We start from the raw sequence: 19,899 nt of genomic DNA, 5'->3' as shown, positions 1-19,899 counted from the left end.
TCCTTTTTGTGACCCTGTTCTAAAACAGTATGATCAAGGGGGAAAGGATCATTGAATGCAAAACCACTTTGACAGCATCCGTTACAGGGCATATGGAGACGGGCTGGGTGTGCTTTTGGCAAATGAAAGGCTTCGGGCACATTGTTCCTCATTTCGAAAAATCCACATTCGTCACTATTTCAAGGCGTTTGTAAAGAAATAAATAAGAATTAAAGATGAGCTGCATGAAGGCAATAAAATCGTGAGTCATTCCAAAAGCTACACCGGCACATTCGCTGAGGAGCGCAATCGACTCGCCCGGGCCAGTTGGGTTGGTCAGGATGGCCGAGCGGTCTAAGGCGCTGCGTTCAGGTCGCAGTCTCCTCTGGAGGCGTGGGTTCGAATCCCACTTCTGACATTCTCTTGCCTTTGTTGTAGCCACCCGTGCTGTGTATCGCGCTTTCTTCCGAGGGAGCGTCCTTTTCAAAGACGCCAGGAGACAGGCACGCGGGGGATGACCCGGTTTCCCATTTTGGTAGAGATGAAGGTTCAAGGTTCAATTTATTGCAATATAGTGTCAAACACAATTGGAATTCTTTACATCCAGTCACGCATGGATGTAATGTGGCAAACGAAACATTAAGACAGAACAAGATATGACAATACACAGTCATATGGAAGGTGAATGGAAGGTGCTAAGAGTAATAATGATACTTACACTAATACTGAATGATAAAAGTAGGAGTAATAGAAACAATAAAGTGCAAACAGTGCATTCAGCCCTGAAAAGGAATTGGATTGTCATTAAGCAGCCTGGCGGCCGTGGGAAAGAAGCTCAGGCGATGACGGGATTTTGCAGTTCTCGGGAGCCGAAGCCTTCTACCTGAAAGGAGCAGCTGAAACATGGTACAGCCTGGATGAGATGGGTCAGACATAATTTTTCTTGCCCTTCTCACAGCCCTGATGTTGTGAAGGGATTCCAGAGAAGGTAGAGAGGTGTTGATCACTCTCTCTGCCGAGCGGATCACCCGCTGCAGCTTGGCCTTGTCCTTGGCTGCTGCAGCAGGGAACCATGTAATTATTGATTGTGTAATAATGGATTTAATGATGGCAGAGTAAAACCGGATTAATATTTAATAATGAAGTTTGGCAGCTGGCTTCCAGAATCCAGCTGTCTTCTCCAAGCATGACTTCCCAGGTTGTTGGTCCAGTGGTGCAATGGATAACGCGTCTGACTACGGATCAGAAGATTCTAGGTTCGACTCCTGGCTGGCTCGATCCTGTTTTTACTCCTTCCTCCCACAAGTTGGGTGTCTGCTGTCCTGCGTCAACATGCCTCAGTAGAGCAGAGGACGCACACCAGGCTCTGATTGCTCAGATGGCGGAGCGCAGGACTGCAGGCAGGCAATTTAGCCGTCCAACCTTAGGTCGATGGGCCGGAGGCAGTGAAGCTTTGCCTCTTGGAGGTGCTGCAATCCTTGCCTTCGAAGCCAGCATTGCGCATAACCCGGCCGGTGAAAAAGGCAAGCGCACGTCAAAAGAGCGTTCCCTGACCGGGAATCGAACCCGGGCCGCGGCGGTGAGAGCGCCGAATCCTAGCCACTAGACCACCAGGGAGGACACGCTGGCCTTCAGGCCGTGGACGCGTGGCACACTGTGCGGAAGGAAAACGGGGCCAAATGCTCAAACTAGTCGACAAAAGGGCACCCTGCCCCGTGTGAGGCTCGAACTCACGACCTTCAGATTATGAGACTGACGTGCTGCCTAACTGCGCCAACGAGGCACGCCCAGACCGACGGCTCCTGGGTGGCCCCTTGTGTCTGGTTGCGTGGCATTTTGTGCGCCACCAGCGAGGAAACTCCTGCGAGGAGAGCACGACTGGGCTTCTTGCACTCTGGCTACCCACACTGAGGACCTTCTCGTTCTTAATTTGTTACACGTACAGAAACAACTTCAAGGAGACACAGAGGGGCTATGTCATGCCCAGGATTCCTATCGTCTTTTAAATGGTGTCGAGAATGGCACGCCTGCCGTTGCTGGACGATCTTGGCGCACATGCTCTCAGGCTAGATAAAACCCATTATAAATAAACACTTACATTTGACACATTTGACACAGCTGACAGATTAATGGAATAACGTTACATATCCACAATGCAAAGTCCCAGTTGTTCAGTGATCACGTGTTTGGCTCGTCTTTAGCCTCATTATCTAGTAGAAAAACTTAAATTGTGCTAAAGTTGAAAGACTGTCCTATGTAAGTTGGTGACGTGTTCCACGTATTAGAGTCTGTTAAAGAAAAAGCTCTGCGGCCATTGCCTGTGGCAGTAAACTGTACTTCGCACTCACCTCTTGAAGAATCTCTTGTTTGCCTTGTGTGCTCGAGACACAATGCCACCGGTTCTTTTAAGGATGTCGCCGCCGTATGGTTAACTGTTGTCTACATTAGAAGGCAACTGCGAACCATAAAAAGGCCCTGAGACGTACAGAGATGGCGCTTTTTCGCTAAATTGCAATGCCGGCGTCCATCCGCATTTGATCAAGTATTTTCCTTGCGCGTTCAAGTAGAACGAGCAGGGTCTGAGAATGGCGATTCCTTTTTGTGACCCTGTTCTAAAACAGTATGATCAAGGGGGAAAGGATCATTGAATGCAAAACCACTTTGACAGCATCCGTTACAGGGCATATGGAGACGGGCTGGGTGTGCTTTTGGCAAATGAAAGGCTTCGGGCACATTGTTCCTCATTTCGAAAAATCCACATTCGTCACTATTTCAAGGCGTTTGTAAAGAAATAAATAAGAATTAAAGATGAGCTGCATGAAGGCAATAAAATCGTGAGTCATTCCAAAAGCTACACCGGCACATTCGCTGAGGAGCGCAATCGACTCGCCCGGGCCAGTTGGGTTGGTCAGGATGGCCGAGCGGTCTAAGGCGCTGCGTTCAGGTCGCAGTCTCCTCTGGAGGCGTGGGTTCGAATCCCACTTCTGACATTCTCTTGCCTTTGTTGTAGCCACCCGTGCTGTGTATCGCGCTTTCTTCTGAGGGAGCGTCCTTTTCAGAGACGCCAGGAGACAGGCACGCGGGGGATGACCCGGTTTCCCATTTTGGTAGAGATGAAGGTTCAAGGTTCAATTTATTGCAATATAGTGTCAAACACAATTGGAATTCTTTACATCCAGTCACGCATGGATGTAATGTGGCAAACGAAACATTAAGACAGAACAAGATATGACAATACACAGTCATATGGAAGGTGAATGGAAGGTGCTAAGAGTAATAATGATACTTACACTAATACTGAATGATAAAAGTAGGAGTAATAGAAACAATAAAGTGCAAACAGTGCATTCAGTCCTGAAAAGGAATTGAATTGTCATTAAGCAGCCTGGCGGCCGTGGGAAAGAAGCTCAGGCGATGCCGGGATTTTGCAGTTCTCGGGAGCCGAAGCCTTCTACCTGAAAGGAGCAGCTGAAACATGGTACAGCCTGGATGAGATGGGTCAGACATAATTTTTCTTGCCCTTCTCACAGCCCTGATGTTGTGAAGGGATTCCAGAGAAGGTAGAGAGGTGTTGATCACTCTCTCTGCCGAGCGGATCACCCGCTGCAGCTTGGCCTTGTCCTTGGCTGCTGCAGCAGGGAACCATGTAATTATTGATTGTGTAATAATGGATTTAATGATGGCAGAGTAAAACCGGATTAATATTTAATAATGAAGTTTGGCAGCTGGCCTCCAGAATCCAGCTGTCTTCTCCGAGCATGACTTCCAAGGTTGTTGGGCCAGTGGCGCAATGGATAACGCGTCTGACTACGGATCAGAAGATTCTAGGTTCGACTCCTGGCTGGCTCGATCCTGTTTTTACTCCTTCCTCCCACAAGTTGGGTGTCTGCTGTCCTGCGTCAACATGCCTCAGTAGAGCAGAGGATGCACACCAGGCTCTGATTGCTCAGATGGCGGAGCGCAGGACTGCAGGCAGGCAATTTAGCCGTCCAACCTTAGGTCGATGGGCCGGAGGCAGTGAAGCTTTGCCTCTTGGAGGTGCTGCGATCCTTGCCTTCGAAGCCAGCATTGCGCATAACCCGGCCGGTGAAAAAGGCAAGCGCACGTCAAAAGAGCGTTCCCTGACCGGGAATCGAACCCGGGCCGCGGCGGTGAGAGCGCCGAATCCTAGCCACTAGACCACCAGGGAGGACACGCTGGCCTTCAGGCCGTGGACGCGTGGCACACTGTGCGGAAGGAAAACGGGGCCAAATGCTCAAACTAGTCGACAAAAGGGCACCCTGCCCCGTGTGAGGCTCGAACTCACGACCTTCAGATTATGAGACTGACGCGCTGCCTAACTGCGCCAACGAGGCACGCCCAGACCGACAGCTCCTGGGTGGCCCCTTGTGTCTGGTTGCGTGGCATTTTGTGCGCCACCAGCGAGGAAACTCCTGCGAGGAGAGCACGACTGGGCTTCTTGCACTCTGGCTACCCACACTGAGGACCTTCTCGTTCTTAATTTGTTACACGTACAGAAACAACTTCAAGGAGACACAGAGGGGCTATGTCATGCCCAGGATTCCTATCGTCTTTTAAATGGTGTCGAGAATGGCACGCCTGCCGTTGCTGGACGATCTTGGCGCACATGCTCTCAGGCTAGATAAAACCCATTATAAATAAACACTTACATTTGACACATTTGACACAGCTGACAGATTAATGGAATAACGTTACATATCCACAATGCAAAGTCCCAGTTGTTCAGTGATCACGTGTTTGGCTCGTCTTTAGCCTCATTATCTAGTAGAAAAACTTAAATTGTGCTAAAGTTGAAAGACTGTCCTATGTAAGTTGGTGACGTGTTCCACGTATTAGAGTCTGTTAAAGAAAAAGCTCTGCGGCCATTGCCTGTGGCAGTAAACTGTACTTCGCACTCACCTCTTGAAGAATCTCTTGTTTGCCTTGTGTGCTCGAGACACAATGCCACCGGTTCTTTTAAGGATGTCGCCGCCGTATGGTTAACTGTCTACATTAGAAGGCAACTGCGAACCATAAAAAGGCCCTGAGACGTACAGAGATGGCGCTTTTTCGCTAAATTGCAATGCCGGCGTCCATCCGCATTTGATCAAGTATTTTCATTGCGCGTTCAAGTAGAACGAGCAGGGTCTGAGAATGGCGATTCCTTTTTGTGACCCTGTTCTAAAACAGTATGATCAAGGGGGAAAGGATCATTGAATGCAAAACCACTTTGACAGCATCCGTTACAGGGCATATGGAGACGGGCTGGGTGTGCTTTTGGCAAATGAAAGGCTTCGGGCACATTGTTCCTCATTTCGAAAAATCCACATTCGTCACTATTTCAAGGCGTTTGTAAAGAAATAAATAAGAATTAAAGATGAGCTGCATGAAGGCAATAAAATCGTGAGTCATTCCAAAAGCTACACCGGCACATTCGCTGAGGAGCGCAATCGACTCGCCCGGGCCAGTTGGGTTGGTCAGGATGGCCGAGCGGTCTAAGGCGCTGCGCCCAAGCTGGGGAACAATAGTCCAACAATGACGGGGAAGAAGGGGGGAAAAGGGGGAAGAAAGAAAAGGAGAAAGGGAAAAAGCGAAAGAGAAAACGAGAAGGAAGAGAGGCGAAATCGGATGTTTGGTGACAGATCTTTCTTCTGTCTGATTGTTTATGCAGTTTACGCGACGGAAATGACCCATTTTAAATACATTGTTTCCTATTGCAGGTACGCGCCAAAGACTCGGTTCGAATCCAGCCAAAGGCACTTTTCTGTAATATTTTGTGATATTTAATTTTTTATCAAATTCTTGAACGCATGCTGTTGCGTTGTTTATGGAATACACATGTATTAATTTCGTTATGATATTTGAATAAATAAAATGTATTTATGCACCGTGCCAATTTTGTTGTTATCATTTAGTGGTAGTATTTGTAATTATTCTGGTATAAATTGTTGTTGATGTTATACTAATTCAGTATTTGGCTAGTATATATATATTTAAGCCAGACACTTGCAGATTCAGATGTAACTGTAACCATAATTATTGTTTATGGAATACAGATGTACTAATTTTCTTTATGGTATTTGAATAAATAAAATTTTATGCACCGTGCCAATTCTGTTGTTATTATTTAGTGGTAGTATTTGTACTTATTATTCTGTTGTTGTATGAATTGTTGATGTGTTATACTGATTCTGTATTTTGTTAATATATATTTAAACCAGACACTTGCAGATTCAGATGTTACCATAATTGTTAGTAGTAATGTTACAAGAAGTATAAAAGCACTGTTATTCATTTTATATACAAATGTTATTATTGCAACTTACGGAGTATTGCCTTTACTAAGAGTAATGACACAAAGTCAAAAGTACAACCACAATGTGTTTTTATTTACAAAAGTCAGATGAAACTTGAAATGAATTTAAAAAACAAAAAACACAAAAAAGCAATAAATAAATTCTAAATAAATACTTTAAATAGACATTTCTATGGTAATTCTTATGTTGTGAGAACAAAAAGATACACCAATAATCCTTTGTACAAGCAAGTGTTATATTGGGTGCAAATATCGCATGCCAACCAAGTCAAAAGTCATCACTTGACAATGTTTTAAATGCGTTTACAAAATTTAAAAGAACAGTAATGAATATTAAATGGTAAAAAGTAAAAAAAAAGAACAAAAAGTTAAATGCAATATTAAAAAACACTTTTAAAACCAACTAAAAGTACAGTAACAATCAAATATTAAGAATGAACTTTACCAACATAAAACTGTATACATTAGTTGGAGATTCTACGCATGTTCTCCAACCACACTTCTTTGGACACAGTCTCAGTCTGGGGACAGTACACCTTGCCCCTGTATTGGCTATGCCCAGTTTCAGCAGTCTTAAATTGGCCACACTTCTTGCAAGTGTTCGCCTCTACTGTTCGCTTGTAGGGTCTCTTGGGCATAGTTCCTTGACTAGGACCTGGCTGTAAGGTGGTGCCTTGCACAACTGCTGGCTGTAAAACTGGCATGCCCTGCACCATTTGCACACCATGGACTACCGGCATGCCCTGCACCATTGGCATTCCCTGCACCATTGGCACATACTGGAGCAACGGCACACTTTGGAAACCTGTTGACACCATTTGCAGTGATGCTCCAGGTGCTGATGGTGTTTTGGGTCTGAGAGGGGGCTGCCTAATAGATATTACTCTTTGCTTTGCCTGTCCTGCTGTGCTATCTGGTAGCTTGTACTGGTGCATCTGCATTGGTTGCTGCAGCTCAGTTCGTAGCCGTTTGGCATCCTGAAGAGGCTCCTGAGCTTCAGGGATGGGATGAGGCAAATCAAGGCCTCGAACTAGCAGTGTCACTTGCTGGTCTATATTTCTTACGTTGTACCAGTCAATCAGGGTGTTCTGGTTAACCTCCACCAGCTGCAATGAAGTTTCGTTCATCACCAAGCCATTGCCAAACACAAGCTGCCTTATCTTGCGATAGTCTTCTAGGATCAAAGACCATCTCGAATAAGTTTTCCCACCTTTTCTTTTGGGGGCAAGGTGGATTACGCACAGCCTGATGAAAATGGTTTCCACCAGACGGCAACAGTCAGGCCACTGAGCAGGTGCGCTGCTTGCACCCAGCACGCATCTGGTGGTGCTCTCTACTCCAGGGGTGCGAGTGGGCGTCTTTGGTGTTCTGAACCGTCCAGTCAGCAGTCTCTTCTTGAAACGAGGTCGATACACCACCCGCCGCTTGTCAAAGGCATCCAGGTTTTGCCAAAGTCCAATAATCGTTTCTGCTTCCTGGTTAGTCAGGCTGAGGGCTGTGCGTTTCCTAAGCTCGACCAGATATTCTGCCAGCCTGTCCACATGCTGGAATCCTGGCACGTTCTGGGAGTCAACAGCCTATTAAAAACAAATTGCACTAAATATTTTGTTTGATATTCACATTCTGTTTATAAACTAATTTCTATTAAGTTCAATATATCTGAAATTGAATTGAAATGCACTGAAGCAGATATTTGCAAACACCATTTGAGATATTCTAGTTAAATTGAAACACATACAAGTGACACTTACCATTTCATCATCATCATCACCAGTATCTCCAGGCTCCAAGTGAACAGGTGAGAGAGCAGTTGGAGACTGTGAGGGGTCACGTGTCAGAAGAACCGGTTCAGGGACCGGTGAAGGACATATGGAGGCCTGAATAGATGTGGCACTGCTTGCAACCAAGGTAGAGGGACTCCTTGTCATGGTGGAGGGCGGTGACAGAACAGCCTCTGGATCTCTTATTGTGTGATCCTCATTGATGTCAAAGAACCCTTCATCTTCCTCCCTCTCCTCCACATCAAGTTCCTCTATAAGCTCTGCCGTCTGCTCAGAGTCTGGGTTCATGTCCTGCAGTGCCCGACCAGTCTGGTGGAATAAATACTGCACTCCAATAAGTTCACCTAAATAAACAAATAAAAAGGGAATTAAATACAAAAGAGAGTTAATTATATAAAAAATAAGACTTACAAACTGCAGGTTTATTAACAAAAACAAATTCTCTTACCAGTGTAACATGCAGGTGGATGAAATGTGGGGACCACTTTCTTGCCAAACAGCTTTTCATAATTCCTGTTTACGCAGTAAACAAGTTCTCCCGTGTAGCTGCACAAAGCTGATGGTCCTGATGACAAGGAAGCAGCCTCCCGGTCCTGATTCCACCTGTTTAGTCCCTCCAGCAGATAAATCTGAAAGTTAAGACTGTTGGCACTGGTACCTTTAAAGAGACAATAGTGTTTAGATGGTATTAAAGAAACACACAAAGGCATATATGATGGTTTGTTTTTACAAATGCAAAGTATTTGTAACAGACAGATACCTGGGATAAAACGGTTTAAATGTAAATGAAAGGACTCTAGAGATGTGGATCCTCTGGCACATCGGTATGTCTTCAGAACCACACCTCCCTTGGTTAAGGTCCCCGTCTCAGTATAGAGGGCTACACCGGGTGGGTCCTGGATGCATTTGACATGCTTCTTCTGGACACTCCAGATGTGCTCCATCCTTTCTCTGTCCAGAAGAGGAACACCCATAGAGTCACTGCCATTGCTGGTCATGAGCTCTGTTAGCAGCCGCTCAAGGAGAAGAATGGTAGTCTCCTCTCCACGGGTCCTCCTCCGACAATGCAGAGCCAGCTCCTGTTTGGAAAGATGTTTATTGACAACTTCATCTGTCAGCACAGGCCAACCCTGGGACACCAGCAGCTCTTTCTTGGCTCTGCGTAGCACAGCAACATCAGCAGCATCCCATTCAAAGATGCATGCAGACAGTCGTGCCATGAATATAGGATAAAGCTGATGGGCATCAGTTGTACAGCCCACAGCAATCCTGCGCATGAAATGCCAGATGTCCAGCCTTATTAAGAGATCTGGCCATCCTCTGAACCTGGTTTTCAGCTTGGTTTCCCCCATCTCAGTGCAGCACCCACAGTCAACATACAACACAGCAGGTGGATCCACACCAGCCTGCTGGTATCTTTTCACCAGACCATCTATCATCATGTCCAGTCCTGCTCCTTCCTGGGCTGTCAACACACTTATGAGCACCTGACCAAACTCATTGCCAACAGAGGTGAGCCAGTTTCCTGTTCCCCTCGCTGTCCCAGCCAGCTTCTTGGTGATCTGCAAAAGACATATGAAACATGCTTTACAAATGTAATGAAACCAACCATGCAAATTACAAAAAGCACCTTTTTGCGATAAAACAGACAATGGCATACATAGAATTTAACTGCTAACCTTTTTAGTTGAATCCATTTTCAACACTGTGCCATGTGTGGATGTTATCCTGGCATGGATTTCATCCAGCCTTGTCAGGATGTCTTGGCTGTACACAGTGAGAAGCCACTTGACGCTCGGCAACACTGTAGGCTCAGGAGGTTCCTGGAACTGCATTGGCAACACCCCAGGGCGGTTGATGAAGTCCATGCACTGGGTGGTGTACCGGGCCAGACGCTGGAGCCACTCCTCGCTGTGGTTCTCACGCAGCTGTTTAATAACACGCGTGGGGCTGTTGCCTAGGCCACGTTCACGCAAGAGTCTAATGACTCTCAGATCACATGCATACCTAAAAAAAAGCAAAATCCACAGATACATTATTTACACCACACAAAAATATTTAAAGTGTTTGCAAATATGGGATGATGGGCTAACAACTTGAGGAAATTAAAGTGTACTCACTTCTGCGTGAGGATGACCCGAAACTCAGAGCAATGACCCAGATCCAGCTGTTGCAGGACAGTCTGACTCCAGGACACGTGAGAAGCTTTACACTTCTTACAGATGAGGGTTTCTGTGACCATGTTGTACATCCTGTCAATGTCATGAACTTGCCGTGCCCTTTTATGCAGACCGCCTCCTGTCAGTTGATGCTGTCCACAGGCAGGATTGGGACAGAGAACCTTGACCTTCCACAGCTTATACGGCATCCACAGCAAAAGGGCATGACAAAAAAATCTGTCAGGAGCAGGAGCCTGATTGTATGTCAGTGCAGGCTGTGGTGGGTGATACCAGAGCTGAAGGTTGTCACGGAGTTCCGGCTTTCCCCTGGACCCCATTTTAAAAAGCCGGCTTGCAATCCACCTGTGATCCTCTGGTGGCAAGGTCTCCGACCACAAACGAGGAAGCGGTAGTACACTTGGTGCTTGTAACAGCGCAGTAGGAGCACTCTGTGAGGAAAAAGAGACAAAACATTTAGTCCCTTAAGTTCCCTTTGTTAAATAACGCTTTATCCAAGACGACCCTTAAATAAAATGCTCATCTAAATAACATCTATAAAACACTGATTATTTTCACACTAAAAAGTATTTTTCAGCTGTAGTCATTAAAACTTAGTTTACCGTGTCTATCTATTTAATTCATCGAGTTTCTGCAGAATTACAACAGTTGTGTATGCAGGAGGATAAAGAAAAAACTTTAATTACAAAATTAGCAATGACCAGACAACCAGAGGAGCACAACACACTAAAACAACATTTTACACCAACTAAGATGAGAAAAGGAATTGAATCACAGACAGGCTATAAATACACAGGACGGATAATCAAATTAAACAAGACACAGGTGAGGACGATTGAAAATAATGAGAACAGAGGCGGAGCTAATTAACAAGACAATAAACAGGATTAAATCAAATAACATAAAATAAGGAAAAACTGGATACATGACTCTGACAAGAATCTTTGCAATTCAGCATTTTATGCATAGTTGATTCCTTTTCACCAGTGACTGTATGATGTTAAGATTAATATTCTTACATTGTGAACAATTAAGAAACTCATACACAACTACTTCAATAAATTAAAACATTCAGCGATGCTCATGACGTCAACACCATACAATAAAAAGGCAGGTATATGTAAACTATAATATGTAAACTATCACAAAACATAAAAACTAAGTAATATTGTACAGTGAATAAGGGGTATGTAAACTTTGGATCTTTTTTTTAGAAATTTTGTTATTATTCTGTGTTGAAAACTTTATGTAAACATTTGTCCAGTGTATTTGATATCTCAAATGTTGAAAGCAAATAAAAGTCAAAAAACCCATGAAACTTTTTACAATGTACAAACTGGTAACTTTAAATTAGCCACACTACAGTCATTAAAAAAGGTAATTATATAAAAATAATAAAATGTATCATTTCTGGGCATGTGAGCCTTTATCTATTACTAGATATCAAATACTGACAAATGGATACATTCGTGGCAAAGGTGTTCAGAATTTAAAATTGTTACAAAAGTGTCAGTTGGCTGGCCCCATTGTGTGTGACAATTAATATGCAAACATAATAAAGCCCACTGGACCAGTAGAATATTAAACAACTTACGGAGACAACGCTGCATGATGATGTGGGACTGGTAACATCGGCAGTTGATCTGGGGACGGAGACTGGAAGTCCAGGGTCTTGTGTCTGTCCAAACATGCAGTGCAATATATTTTACATAACAGTAGAAAGACATCAAATATAACTGTTCAATTATTTAATGTCATCCTTGATGTAACAATACACCACTGTTCAGTAGTATGTGTTCAGTATTCTGTCATTCTACGGAAATGTCCATTTTTCTGTCCCTAGCCTTTACAGAAATATTACACTTGAAACACCCTTTAGGGTTACAATTTTTTATATTTTAAAATGAAACAATTGTTGTTTTCGATAAATGTAATGTGCATGCAATGCATTGCTGAATAAGAGTGTCAATTTCTTAAAAAATAAATATTGCTGACCACACCAAATTTGTGATAGTAAATCTATTTAAAATAAAGCACTGTATAGTAATGTGTAGTATTGTTCTTACTTCATTATATTATGGTTTCCTGGAATAATAAATGGAGAAAAGAATGATGCAAATGCAATGTGGCCTATACTTACAGTGGTGCTTGGTATAGGGGAACTGGACAGTGCTGTTGAGCTAGGTTGGTCAGTAGCCTGAGATGGTCTTCTAGCCATCTTTAGATTGGGCTTCGCTGCAGCAATATGAGACCCGCTAAATCTTGACTTGGTAAACTGAAATAGGGCAAAACAATTTGTGTTAGCACAGTGGGGAAAAAATAAAATTACTTTTAATTAGACCTGAAATGGCTGCATGATAAATGCAGATAAAGTATTAACATATTTACTACATATTTACTACTTAAGTCAATTTTGCATACATGACAGAAAAAGTAGCTTTAACTGCCAAAATAAAGAAGACCAAAATAAAGGGAAAAACCATAAGGCACTTTGCTGTGTAGTTTAATGGTCTTTACCCTACAACAGCAGAGCCAAAGTAGAGAGGAAGAGGAGAATCCAAGAACACGCTGTAAAAATGCTGGGTTATTTTAACCTATCACTGGATAAATATTGGACAGAACAACATTGGGTTACATATTACATCATGCTGGGCTGTTGTTACCAAACCACGTGTTAAAATAAATTTGGTGGTGGTGTGGCCATCTTTGTGCAAAGCAACATTCCTTGTAAGTTAAAACAAAATTTAATACGCGATGACATTGAAGCTATATGGGTAGAAGTCCATGTACCTTATATGAGACCAGTGCTTGTGAGATGCTGTTATAGACCTACTGATGCACACATTGACTATCTAACATGCTTAGGTGAAATGCTTGATAATGTCTCTGATGTTAACTGTGAACTTTACTTGCTTGGAGAACATTGAACATTGATTGGAATGATGACAGATGCACAAAGAAAAAGAAAGTAATTTCCTATTTAAGTGTCTGCAATTAACATCAAATAGTTAAAGTGCCAACTAGAATCTTTAGCAACAAGGTGGGCATTATTGTCTAGTCCTGTTATAAATTGAAACTAGATTTTAGGTATGAGTATGTGTATGTATGTATGTATATATATGTAATGTGTATATGTGTATATTTATCAACTGTGATTATTAAAATGTTGGGATCCATATAAATAAACAAATAAACAAATAAAAACAACCCAGCATTGGGTAACTTTTAACTCAGCAGTATGTTCTACACAATATTTACACAGCGATGGGTTAAAAAAGCCCTGCCTTTTATAGAGGGCAGGAACGATAGGGCATATAGGTTGCAAAGCAAGGGAACAATCATACCTTGACACAAGATATTTAAACTGACCAATCAGCAGACGCCACAGGGTGTGTCAGTTGGCAGGCAAATGTGAAAACATCTCAGCCTTTACTTTCTATACTTCCAATTGATTTCCAATCAATACAGACTTTGATACTTAAATGTATAGTTAACATTGCAAGTCCTGTAAAAAATGTAATTAATCTACCTGTGACAAACTTGGCGAAATCCTTGATGGAGTACGCTGGGGTGGAGGCTGAGGCTGGACCTGAGGTTGATGCTGGACCTGAGGTTGATGCTGGACCTGAGGTTGATGCTGGACCTGAGGTTGATGCTGGACCTGAGGTTGATGCTGGACCTGAGGTTGAGGCTGGACCTGAGGTTGAGGCTGGACCTGGGGTTGATGCTGACTCTCCTCCTGTGGTGATCCAATAGCAGCAGCAGACTGTTGTTGCATGACCCTTGGTGTCTGTCCAGTAGACATAGGTGGCTGATAAAGACAACCAAAAATTACATACAATCATATTTGAAAGAAAAGCATTGTTCTTTTTTACTTGCAACATATTGAAATGTATTTTACCTTTTGAGTGTGAAAACCACATGTGCACTTTAGGACACCTCCAAACAATGTTGTCTGGCCACGAGAGTGCATCGGGCATTTTTCAATCTATAAACATTGTGGCAAATTTAATACACAGTACATGCATTTGTAATTTAAGAATAAAACTAAGGGAGTGACTTTTAAGGGAGTGATTCCCTTAAAAGATCGTGTAAAGGAAAAACACAAGTCACACCTTGACTGAAACCCCCAACCATCCCTACCCCCACTTTCTCAAATCTTTGTTTCAAGTAGCTTTTCTTTTATAGTACAACAGTAGTCAGTAGTACATTCAATCATAAATAAATAAATAAATAAATGGATTTAAACAATTACACCATGTAAATCCCAAGTCACGTTACAATGTTGTAATGAATGAGACTAATGAATGAGATTACTAATCTCTTGCTTTATTATGTAAATACAGTAAACAAACAGTTCTACTTTTACTGTTTAATTATGCATGTCAACAAACACTAATGTACTCTCATTAGTTACTATTATGGAAATACAGTTATAGCCAGTTCTATTGTAAATGCTTAATTATGCAAGTCAACAAACACTTAGGTCCGTTCATTGTTTTCTTACGCAAAAATAACAAAAAACACACACTTACCCTTTGATAAAGCTCGTGCCACTTTTTTTGTCTAGGAGCTGGTCTATTACCTTCTTCTGAAGGCCAAACACCTGTACTGGCAAACTTTCTTAGACGTGAAATCCATTCAGCGTCCGACATGCCTTTGTGCGATTTTTTTGTAGACATTGTCTTGTCCTAAACAGTTGTTAAAAACTATACTAATTAAAAATTAAACTCTAATTATCTCTCAGAATTAATTATGCTATCAAGTTATGCATTCTTACCGGTTATAGCCCGTAATAAAAGATACAAATATTTGTCCTCCGTTTAAAGATGTTGATGTCCGTGGCAATGATGCTCGTCGTAGGGCATGAACCTTCTACTGAACTTTTTTGACCTCTGACACTCCCAGTTAGGTAGTCTTATCCCTCTCGTCAAAGACCGTACACTTTCGGCCAATTTCGGCAACTTTATTGACATTTTAGCCTACTCCCCCTACTGGCGAAGAGGGGCAACTCAAAAAAAAAAAAATAGAAGAGCAGTAACACGTCATCGAGCATCACTCTTACTCCACCTACAGGTGAGGAGGGGAATCGTACCCGAAGACTTTCTCTTTCACTCTGATTGGTCAAATGTTGAAAATGTTGAAACTTCCGCTCTGTGATTGGCTGCAAATGTTGAAGCGCTTCGACTCGATTGGCTCTAAATGTTGAAGCGCTTCGATTTGATTGGCTGTGCTTCAACATTTTTCAACATTATGTTGGACTATCCTTCGGCAGCTGGCGCCCAGGTCGCAGTCTCCTCTGGAGGCGTGGGTTCGAATCCCACTTCTGACATTCTCTTGCCTTTGTTGTAGCCACCCGTGCTGTGTATCGCGCTTTCTTCCGAGGGAGCGTCCTTTTCAAAGACGCCAGGAGACAGGCACGCGGGGGATGACCCGGTTTCCCATTTTGGTAGAGATGAAGGTTCAAGGTTCAATTTATTGCAATATAGTGTCAAACACAATTGGAATTCTTTACATCCAGTCACGCATGGATGTAATGTGGCAAACGAAACATTAAGACAGAACAAGATATGACAATACACAGTCATATGGAAGGTGAATGGAAGGTGCTAAGAGTAATAATGATACTTACACTAATACTGAATGATAAAAGTAGGAGTAATAGAAACAATAAAGTGCAAACAGTGCATTCAGTCCTGAAAAGGAATTGAATTGTCATTAAGCAGCCTGGCGGCCGTGGGAAAGAAGCTCAGGCGATGCCGGGATTTTGCAGTTCTCGGGAGCCGAAGCCTTCTACCTGAAAGGAGCAGCTGAAACATGGTACAGCCTGGATGAGATGGGTCAGACATAATTTTTCTTGCCCTTCTCACAGCCCTGATGTTGTGAAGGGATTCCAGAGAAGGTAGAGAGGTGTTGATCACTCTCTCTGCCGAGCGGATCACCCGCTGCAGCTTGGCCTTGTCCTTGGCTGCTGCAGCAGGGAACCATGTAATTATTGATTGTGTAATAATGGATTTAATGATGGCAGAGTAAAACCGGATTAATATTTTTTAATGAAGTTTGGCAGCTGGCCTCCAGAATCCAGCTGTCTTCTCCAAGCATGACTTCCAAGGTTGTTGGGCCAGTGGCGCAATGGATAACGCGTCTGACTACGGATCAGAAGATTCTAGGTTCGACTCCTGGCTGGCTCGATCCTGTTTTTACTCCTTCCTCCCACAAGTTGGGTGTCTGCTGTCCTGCGTCAACATGCCTCAGTAGAGCAGAGGATGCACACCAGGCTCTGATTGCTCAGATGGCGGAGCGCAGGACTGCAGGCAGGCAATTTAGCCGTCCAACCTTAGGTCGATGGGCCGGAGGCAGTGAAGCTTTGCCTCTTGGAGGTGCTGCGATCCTTGCCTTCGAAGCCAGCATTGCGCATAACCCGGCCGGTGAAAAAGGCAAGCGCACGTCAAAAGAGCGTTCCCTGACCGGGAATCGAACCCGGGCCGCGGCGGTGAGAGCGCCGAATCCTAGCCACTAGACCACCAGGGAGGACACGCTGGCCTTCAGGCCGTGGACGCGTGGCACACTGTGCGGAAGGAAAACGGGGCCAAATGCTCAAACTAGTCGACAAAAGGGCACCCTGCCCCGTGTGAGGCTCGAACTCACGACCTTCAGATTATGAGACTGACGCGCTGCCTAACTGCGCCAACGAGGCACGCCCAGACCGACAGCTCCTGGGTGGCCCCTTGTGTCTGGTTGCGTGGCATTTTGTGCGCCACCAGCGAGGAAACTCCTGCGAGGAGAGCACGACTGGGCTTCTTGCACTCTGGCTACCCACACTGAGGACCTTCTCGTTCTTAATTTGTTACACGTACAGAAACAACTTCAAGGAGACACAGAGGGGCTATGTCATGCCCAGGATTCCTATCGTCTTTTAAATGGTGTCGAGAATGGCACGCCTGCCGTTGCTGGACGATCTCGGCGCACATGCTCTCAGGCTAGATAAAACCCATTATAAATAAACACTTACATTTGACACATTTGACACAGCTGACAGATTAATGGAATAACGTTACATATCCACAATGCAAAGTCCCAGTTGTTCAGTGATCACGTGTTTGGCTCGTCTTTAGCCTCATTATCTAGTAGAAAAACTTAAATTGTGCTAAAGTTGAAAGACTGTCCTATGTAAGTTGGTGACGTGTTCCACGTATTAGAGTCTGTTAAAGAAAAAGCTCTGCGGCCATTGCCTGTGGCAGTAAACTGTACTTCGCACTCACCTCTTGAAGAATCATTTGTTTGCCTTGTGTGCTCGAGACACAATGCCACCGGTTCTTTTAAGGATGTCGCCGCCGTATGGTTAACTGTCTACATTAGAAGGCAACTGCGAACCATAAAAAGGCCCTGAGACGTACAGAGATGGCGCTTTTTCGCTAAATTGCAATGCCGGCGTCCATCCGCATTTGATCAAGTATTTTCATTGCGCGTTCAAGTAGAACGAGCAGGGTCTGAGAATGGCGATTCCTTTTTGTGACCCTGTTCTAAAACAGTATGATCAAGGGGGAAAGGATCATTGAATGCAAAACCACTTTGACAGCATCCGTTACAGGGCATATGGAGACGGGCTGGGTGTGCTTTTGGCAAATGAAAGGCTTCGGGCACATTGTTCCTCATTTCGAAAAATCCACATTCGTCACTATTTCAAGGCGTTTGTAAAGAAATAAATAAGAATTAAAGATGAGCTGCATGAAGGCAATAAAATCGTGAGTCATTCCAAAAGCTACACCGGCACATTCGCTGAGGAGCGCAATCGACTCGCCCGGGCCAGTTGGGTTGGTCAGGATGGCCGAGCGGTCTAAGGCGCTGCGTTCAGGTCGCAGTCTCCTCTGGAGGCGTGGGTTCGAATCCCACTTCTGACATTCTCTTGCCTTTGTTGTAGCCACCCGTGCTGTGTATCGCGCTTTCTTCCGAGGGAGCGTCCTTTTCAAAGACGCCAGGAGACAGGCACGCGGGGGATGACCCGGTTTCCCATTTTGGTAGAGATGAAGGTTCAAGGTTCAATTTATTGCAATATAGTGTCAAACACAATTGGAATTCTTTACATCCAGTCACGCATGGATGTAATGTGGCAAACGAAACATTAAGACAGAACAAGATATGACAATACACAGTCATATGGAAGGTGAATGGAAGGTGCTAAGAGTAATAATGATACTTACACTAATACTGAATGATAAAAGTAGGAGTAATAGAAACAATAAAGTGCAAACAGTGCATTCAGTCCTGAAAAGGAATTGAATTGTCATTAAGCAGCCTGGCGGCCGTGGGAAAGAAGCTCAGGCGATGCCGGGATTTTGCAGTTCTCGGGAGCCGAAGCCTTCTACCTGAAAGGAGCAGCTGAAACATGGTACAGCCTGGATGAGATGGGTCAGACATAATTTTTCTTGCCCTTCTCACAGCCCTGATGTTGTGAAGGGATTCCAGAGAAGGTAGAGAGGTGTTGATCACTCTCTCTGCCGAGCGGATCACCCGCTGCAGCTTGGCCTTGTCCTTGGCTGCTGCAGCAGGGAACCATGTAATTATTGATTGTGTAATAATGGATTTAATGATGGCAGAGTAAAACCGGATTAATATTTATTAATGAAGTTTGGCAGCTGGCCTCCAGAATCCAGCTGTCTTCTCCGAGCATGACTTCACAGGGTGTTGGGCCAGTGGCGCAATGGATAACGCGTCTGACTACGGATCAGAAGATTCTAGGTTCGACTCCTGGCTGGCTCGATCCTGTTTTTACTCCTTCCTCCCACAAGTTGGGTGTCTGCTGTCCTGCGTCAACATGCCTCAGTAGAGCAGAGGATGCACACTAGGCTCTGATTGCTCAGATGGCGGAGCGCAGGACTGCAGGCAGGCAATTTAGCCGTCCAACCTTAGGTCGATGGGCCGGAGGCAGTGAAGCTTTGCCTCTTGGAGGTGCTGCGATCCTTGCCTTCGAAGCCAGCATTGCGCATAACCCGGCCGGTGAAAAAGGCAAGCGCACGTCAAAAGAGCGTTCCCTGACCGGGAATCGAACCCGGGCCGCGGCGGTGAGAGCGCCGAATCCTAGCCACTAGACCACCAGGGAGGACACGCTGGCCTTCAGGCCGTGGACGCGTGGCACACTGTGCGGAAGGAAAATGGGGCTAAAGGCTCAAACTAGTCGACAAAAGGGCACCCTGCCCCGTGTGAGGCTCGAACTCACGACGTTCAGATTATGAGACTGACGCGCTGCCTAACTGCGCCAACGAGGCACGCCCACACCGACGGCTCCTGGGTGGCCCCTTGTGTCTGGTTGCGTGGCATTTTGTGCGCCACCAGCGAGGAAACTCCTGCGAGGAGAGCACGACTGGGCTTCTTGCACTCTGGCTACCCACACTGAGGACCTTCTCGTTCTTAATTTGTTACACGTACAGAAACAACTTCAAGGAGACACAGAGGGGCTATGTCATGCCCAGGATTCCTATCGTCTTTTAAATGGTGTCGAGAATGGCACGCCTGCCGTTGCTGGACGATCTTGGCGCACATGCTCTCAGGCTAGATAAAACCCATTATAAATAAACACTTACATTTGACACATTTGACACAGCTGACAGATTAATGGAATAACGTTACATATCCACAATGCAAAGTC

General features: G+C 44.5%; 1 protein-coding gene and 9 non-coding genes across 10 annotated transcripts; 6 read left to right on the top strand and 4 right to left on the bottom strand.

Annotated features, from left to right (window-relative positions):
- Nucleotides 1-314: 314 nt before the first annotated feature.
- Nucleotides 315-397, top strand: trnal-cag (transfer RNA leucine (anticodon CAG)). The gene has a single exon. It is a non-coding gene; the product is annotated as a tRNA-Leu (tRNA).
- Nucleotides 398-2,886: 2,489 nt separating this feature from the next.
- Nucleotides 2,887-2,969, top strand: trnal-cag (transfer RNA leucine (anticodon CAG)). Its single transcript has one exon. It is a non-coding gene; the product is annotated as a tRNA-Leu (tRNA).
- A 786-nt stretch (nucleotides 2,970-3,755) lies between these two features.
- On the top strand, nucleotides 3,756-3,828 carry trnar-acg (transfer RNA arginine (anticodon ACG)). Its single transcript has one exon. It is a non-coding gene; the product is annotated as a tRNA-Arg (tRNA).
- A 432-nt stretch (nucleotides 3,829-4,260) lies between these two features.
- Nucleotides 4,261-4,334, bottom strand: trnam-cau (transfer RNA methionine (anticodon CAU)). The gene has a single exon. It is a non-coding gene; the product is annotated as a tRNA-Met (tRNA).
- Nucleotides 4,335-6,510: 2,176 nt separating this feature from the next.
- Nucleotides 6,511-10,444, bottom strand: LOC141367330 (uncharacterized). The gene is made up of 6 exons (XM_073872684.1): nucleotides 10,197-10,444; nucleotides 9,756-10,083; nucleotides 8,837-9,638; nucleotides 8,525-8,734; nucleotides 8,047-8,420; nucleotides 6,511-7,872 (listed from the first exon to the last, which is right to left on the bottom strand). Exons 1-6 carry the CDS (start codon nucleotides 10,442-10,444, stop codon nucleotides 6,760-6,762), a joined length of 3,075 nt encoding a protein of 1,024 aa, XP_073728785.1. The 3' UTR covers nucleotides 6,511-6,759.
- A 5,927-nt stretch (nucleotides 10,445-16,371) lies between these two features.
- On the top strand, nucleotides 16,372-16,444 carry trnar-acg (transfer RNA arginine (anticodon ACG)). The gene has a single exon. It is a non-coding gene; the product is annotated as a tRNA-Arg (tRNA).
- A 432-nt stretch (nucleotides 16,445-16,876) lies between these two features.
- Nucleotides 16,877-16,950, bottom strand: trnam-cau (transfer RNA methionine (anticodon CAU)). Its single transcript has one exon. It is a non-coding gene; the product is annotated as a tRNA-Met (tRNA).
- A 1,121-nt stretch (nucleotides 16,951-18,071) lies between these two features.
- trnal-cag (transfer RNA leucine (anticodon CAG)) lies at nucleotides 18,072-18,154 on the top strand. Its single transcript has one exon. It is a non-coding gene; the product is annotated as a tRNA-Leu (tRNA).
- Nucleotides 18,155-18,940: 786 nt separating this feature from the next.
- trnar-acg (transfer RNA arginine (anticodon ACG)) lies at nucleotides 18,941-19,013 on the top strand. The gene has a single exon. It is a non-coding gene; the product is annotated as a tRNA-Arg (tRNA).
- Nucleotides 19,014-19,445: 432 nt separating this feature from the next.
- On the bottom strand, nucleotides 19,446-19,519 carry trnam-cau (transfer RNA methionine (anticodon CAU)). Its single transcript has one exon. It is a non-coding gene; the product is annotated as a tRNA-Met (tRNA).
- Between the last annotated feature and the right edge of the window lie 380 nt (nucleotides 19,520-19,899).

The sequence above is a fragment of the Misgurnus anguillicaudatus genome, chromosome 10, assembly GCF_027580225.2.
Source record: "Misgurnus anguillicaudatus chromosome 10, ASM2758022v2, whole genome shotgun sequence".
Taxonomy (NCBI): Eukaryota; Metazoa; Chordata; class Actinopteri; order Cypriniformes; family Cobitidae; genus Misgurnus; species Misgurnus anguillicaudatus.
The sequence above is the reverse complement of the archived record's forward strand: the minus strand, read 5'-3'. Positions and strand labels throughout refer to the sequence as shown.